General features: G+C 37.5%; 1 protein-coding gene across 2 annotated transcripts in view; it reads left to right on the forward strand.

The window, feature by feature from the left end:
• Positions 1 to 4646, forward strand: part of AP1M2 (adaptor related protein complex 1 subunit mu 2) — a 79300-nt gene extending 74654 nt beyond the window's left edge. For both annotated transcript variants that reach the window (XM_026679662.2, XM_087957116.1), the window contains 4 exons: positions 478 to 636; positions 1909 to 2034; positions 2417 to 2492; positions 3834 to 4646. In XM_026679662.2, the coding sequence (XP_026535447.1) occupies positions 478 to 636; positions 1909 to 2034; positions 2417 to 2492; positions 3834 to 3856 (384 nt within the window). In that variant the 3' untranslated portion in view covers positions 3857 to 4646. The remainder of the gene's footprint in view (positions 1 to 477; positions 637 to 1908; positions 2035 to 2416; positions 2493 to 3833) is intronic.
• Positions 4647 to 6000: the final 1354 nt, after the last annotated feature.

Consider the following 6000-nt stretch of genomic DNA (forward strand, 5'->3'; position numbering starts at 1 on the left):
AAGACCTCCAGTGTAAAAAAAGAAAAAGAAAGAAAGACTAGATCTTAATAAAATGCACACTCTTATGTTTTATTCCTGTAAATGCTCTTGATTGATCCAAATTGGCAAGCATAGAGAGAGATCCAACCTAAAAATAGGAATAGCTTGCCTCCCAAATTGTGGGTGCTCCATCACTGCAGGTATTCAGAAATAGACTGGACAACCATTTGACTATGGTGATGCCTTGAGCAGGGGGTTGGTAGAAGACTTCTGCGGCCCCTTCCAGCTCTATGATTCTAAATTCTGCAGTATGTTCTATAGCTATGGAATTTGCATAGCCTGCAGAAAAGAGTATGTCTGTCTTCATTGAATCAAAATAAATGAGTCCAAACCATCTTGAGTTTTGGATCTTTCTCTTGTGTCAGAGACTGAATTGATCAGGGAAATGTGTCTTTTTCCATATGTCATTTTTTTATTCTAATTTTTTCTCTCTAAAAGGCAAAGGGCCAGTTCAAAAAACAATCAGTGGCCAATGGTGTGGAGATAAGTGTGCCTGTCCCAAGTGATGCTGACTCACCCAAATTCAAAACCAACATTGGCAATGCAAAATATCTGCCTGAAAAGAATACTGTTGTCTGGAACATAAAGTCCTTTCCAGTAAGAAAAAATAATTTTGTTTTTCTCTGATCAGCATCCTGCATCTTTCATATCAGTAGTACATTCCAATCTGTTAGATTTTTACCAGGAACATTTGGTAAGTTATATGATTCTTTTGCTGAATTTGGAGTAGGATACTATTTTATTAGAGGGAAGTAGTGGCTCAGTGGCTAAGATGCTGAGCTTGTCGATCAGAAAGGTCGGCAGTTCGAAGTCCTAGCACCATGTAACGGAGTGAGCTCCCATTACTTGTCCCAGCTTCTGCCAACCTAGCAGTTTGAAAGCATGTAAAAATGCAAATAGAAAAATAGGGACCACTTTGATGGGAAGGTAACAGCATTTCGTGCGCCTTCAGTGTTTAGTCATGCCGGCCACATGACCATGGAGATGTCTTCGGACAGCGCTGGCTCTTTGGCTTTGTAACGGAGATGAGCACCGCCCCCTAGAGCCGGAAACAACTAGCACGTATGTGCAAGGGGAACCTTTACCTTTACCTTTACTATTTTATTGGAGAGCTCTTAACTGTATATTGAAGTCTCTGACAATTGTAAGAGGCACTGCTAGGTGTTATAATAGGTAATGAATTCCTTCCAACTAGATTATAAAGGAGCTAGGGCAGGGGTGGGATTCAAAATTTTTAACAACTGGTTCTGTGGGGGTGGGTTAGGTGGTGGGCATGGCTTGATGGTCATGTGACTGGGTGGACATGGCTTGGTGGTCATGTTATTGGCTGGGCATGGTCAACTCAATATCACTCACATCGAGGCACGCATCTCCTCGCCTGGCCTCTCATGACTGTGGGGAGGCTGCAACAATCGTAAGTGTGAAAAATGGTCATAAGTCACTTTTTTCAATGCCATTGTAACTTTGAATGGTCACTCCACACAAGCAAAGTACCAGCAAAGGAGGGGGGGGGGAAACTTCAGAGATGTTCCTGAGACAGGAAGTCTAGTTCTGCCCAGAATGTAATAAGGTTTAACAGAGAGGCAGTTTCTGTAAGCAACACCAGAATGTTTCCTTCCTGCCTTCCTTACAGGATTAGGCCTGTAATTTCTTCTAACAACCAGTTCTCCGAACTGCTTAGAATGTTAACAACCAGTTCTAGCGAATAGGTGCGAACTGGTAGAATCCCACCCCTGAGCTTTGGCTATGATAAAAGCTGGCAATAGTGGTGGTGAAGGTTTGCCTTCTAGTTATAGAGCCAGACTGTGGAAACAATTCACCAGGAAATCTGGATTCAGATCACCAGGAAAGACTCTTTTTTCCTTGCAGGGTGGTAAAGAATATTTGATGCGAGCCCATTTTGGGCTGCCCAGCGTTGAGAACGAGGAGCTGGAAGGTCGGCCACCCATCTCAGTCCGATTTGAAATCCCCTACTTCACAGTCTCTGGGATTCAAGTAAGCCAGATTTGATGGAGATGTGGGAATTGGGACATTTTTGACCCAGAACTATATAAGATCAGGTGGTATTGAGGAATAGAAAAGAAAGCTAGGATAACTGAAGGTTGTGAGCTGTATAGCCTGCGGATGGTTGCAGTTAAGAACAGGTCACTATTACTAGTTGCTGCAATTTTTTTCACAATTACTCAAATTACTATGCCAAATACATGGGATTATTATCATACTAAGCTGGAGAGGGAAAGATGCTTTGACCACATTATAGTCTGAAGTTAAAATTCAGTGGAAGCCTTGAGATGCCATCAAATCTGAATGAATTAAAGATAGTTAATGCACTTCCCTCCTCTTTTCTCTCTCTTATCTATTATCTCAATCTGACCAGGTACGGTACATGAAGATCATTGAAAAGAGTGGGTACCAGGCTCTGCCATGGGTCCGCTATATCACCCAGAGTGGAGGTAAACTTTAAAGCCCATGAAGAACCTGGATTTATATATAGTTACTGACCACATTCACCCAGCATACTAAATTTAGTATTGAGCACAGTTATAACATTAACATTTAAATATGCTTCAGACACCAAGAAAATCACCGTTTGCATGACTTACCTAATCTTTCTGGTAGCTATCTGAACAATCTTTGCCAACCAACACTTCCTGGTTTGGTTTTGTGCAAAAATCAATATTTAAAAAATCCAATCATGCATGTGGGAGTTAATCTGCATGCCATGAAAGAGAACTAATATTTTCCCTAACCCTTTTGTTTATGAAATAATCCTCTGTACTCATAGGAGACACAAATCCAGAACAAATGAAGTGTTCTGCTTTATAGAAATTCCTACACAGTATCATTTTCCTGAAGGAGGAATGACAAATTTTAACTACCAAGTAGCAATTAATCTAAATTCAGACATAAGATCAATTCAGTAAATATCTTTATTTATTGAACTAAGTTATTTTCTCCTGCCATATCCATTTGTTTTTCTAGAATATGTGTGATTATTTGGCAGAGCTCTAGATTGGAATTTTAAATGTATGGTATCTTATCATATAAGAGACTCTTAAAATAAGAAAATATGATTGTTGCATCTATGCTATCCCCCTTTGGTAGGCCAAATTTGCAGTGTATAAGAAATATCATTACCTATTAGTTCTGATGCCTATGTAGTTTTCCTGGCATCAGAATTGGTATTCAATGCTGGAGAGTATGAATTGGTGCTAGTATACTGTTTTGCTTGGAGGTTTCCCAGGAATATCTAATAGGCTCTTGCTGAATTAGATAGCCCTTTGTTCCTTCTTATGTTAACTTCTCCTTGATGAGGCTTGTAGCAAGCATTTGATCAAAGTCCTTAGAGTAAAAATTTCTGGGAAAATTGCTGTATATAGATAAGAACATGCTGTTTACAGCCTAATTTTGTACAAATGTTTCTTCATTTGGACAAAAAAGGTTTTACATAATTCCATAGTGTGTATGCAGTAGTACTTTCACATCCAATATAATGTCCATCATGTTGATCATGTTTGCCTTGATCTAGAGGAAAATTTCCAGATGTTGACTTTAAATAAAACTGTATATTTTCCTGCGGTAATTGTGAGGTTGCCAGATATATAGACAATAATAGTCCTACTCCACAGGGAAAAATTGAGACTTAGTAAGTTTCAAAATTTTTCTATACGTAAAAATTTTCATTTTCAGAAAATGTTGCAAGTTCACCTTTGAAAGAGATTCTTGCAGTCAAGGAGATTCTTTGCTACATGGGAACTTAAGTTTAATTTATTTGATACATGTTTTTTTTCCAGATTATCAACTTCGGGCACATTAATCGTATGATTCCACAGAATGGAATGAGAATGAAGAGGTCTGAATGACTTTCAAGAATGAAGAGATCTGAATGACTTTTAATCCAGGCTCTGTCTGGATCTGATCTTGTATATATATGTCTTGGCAAAGTGCTGCTCTGGTCCTCATTCCATCCAACCACAGCTTGAGTTGATAGTTGTTGGACAATTACACCTAAGGTTGGTCTGGGTGGGAGAGAATCATAGCCTATTCTTATTCTTCTTGTTGCCTATAATAGCATATATACTGCTTCCTAGCTTGAGTGGAACAGCCCTCTCTGTTATACTGTGCCTTGCAAGGCTTTTTGGTGAAAAAGCTTTGATGAGTAAAGCCTTTATTCAGAATTTCTCTTTTAGAGAATTCCTGAGACAAAAGAGCAGGTGGGAATTGATCTTGTCTCTTACTAGTGCCTGAATAGAATTCAGTTCATCCTAAAATGTAAATAAGTTTCTTCAAAGGGAGATTTGTATGCAGGAAGAATGCAATGACAGAAAGAAGAATGTACAATTTTATGGAATCAAGAGCTGCAGTTTTGGATTGAACTCTCAATTTGTACATGAATTTTCTGAAAAATTATGGGAAATTCTTTATCTCTGTTCCTTTTTTTGTAAAATAAGAATAGTAACTGCCTATTTCTTGTTAAAAAGACTTAGAAATGTTATTAGAAATGTTATTAGAAATGTTGTTAGAAATGTTGTTAGAAATGACTTAATAGTTTTCTTGTTCTTAAAAAGTATGACAAACTCTAAATGGACAGAAATAAATCTTTTTCAGTAAAATTAGTATTATATTGTGATATTATATTCATCCTTATTTCCTTTTTGTTCCCAACAGATCAGTCTTGCATTTTACTTTTACTCCAGTGTTGAACCCCTGGATTGAGTTTAGAGTTAGAGATATTAAATATTTGGGGGAACATGGGCAAAAGCCAGGGCAGCTAACAGTGCTCTCAAGACTCCTGTTGGATTGGAATGGCATCTAAATACTAGCAACAAACAATTATTTGCCTGACCTTATCAAGGCAAAATATGTCAGCTCTGGAAGTTGCTTCCTGGGCAATGTTTTGTTTATCTTACTCCCCTTCAAAGGATGATAAAAACTAGGAACACTCTAGGCAGTTCTGTATGCAAGCAAAAAGTAATAGAAATGATAGAACAAAAAAGTACTGTATTTTTGCATTTGTCAATTATTTTTATTTCTCTTCTCCCAACAGCCTTCTTCCTTGGGAGTGATTTGGGTTTTGTAATTTCAAACACAATAATTGGAACTGCAGGATAAGCAGATAATGATATTATGATGGTCCTCAACCTTTTATTATTATCGTTGTCATTTGACTATCTATTATCCTACAAATGAATGTGTATATAGGCAGATATATATAGTATGTAATTTCTCTTTTACAGAATGATAGAATTAGAAGGGACTTAATCCAATCCATAGCTCAATACAAGATTCATTAAACCTTGCCTGAGAGCATGTTGAAAACCTCCAGTGAAGGGGAAGAAATTACTTCAGGCAGTAATTTATTCTACCAATTGGCAGTTCTTACTGCCAAGTTCTTCCTAATATCTGATTGGTATCTACATCCTTACATTAGTTCTAATCCTACTCTTAGAGCAAGTGAGAATCTAACCCCCCTACAGCTGTGATAGTCTTCAGATATTTGAAAACCTGCCTTATTTCAATCTTCTTCTAACTGTTCCTCATAGAATTTGCTTTCCAGTCCTTTCATCATCATGGTAGCCCTTCTTTGAACTTGCTCTAGTTTATTAATATCTTACAAGTTACAAGCTTAGCTAAGTTGTTTAATGTTAAAACAAAGCCTACATAAAAGATTTTCCAAAAAAGGATTTGTTACTCTGCAATTTAAGATATAATTGCACTTGTTTTATAAAGCAAAATAGAATACTTGCTTGGTGGATATACCTTTTTCTTAATCTATTGAGAAACTAATTATAGGCTAATAATTACTACTCTGGCTGAAGAGATTTGTTTTGAGCATTAACACTAAATGGAGGTCCCAATTCTTTTGTTCTGTTGGGAGAAATATCCATCTAGTTCAGTTCCAAGCCAGGAGAAAGGCATGGAGACAAAATGGAGGCTGGAGGCTGATTGGAAAAAGGGTCC

This window comes from Notechis scutatus, chromosome 2, assembly GCF_049901735.1.
Source record: "Notechis scutatus isolate UNSWTSFEM ecotype Mainland chromosome 2, rNotScu1.2, whole genome shotgun sequence".
NCBI classification, from domain to species: domain Eukaryota; kingdom Metazoa; phylum Chordata; class Lepidosauria; order Squamata; family Elapidae; genus Notechis; species Notechis scutatus.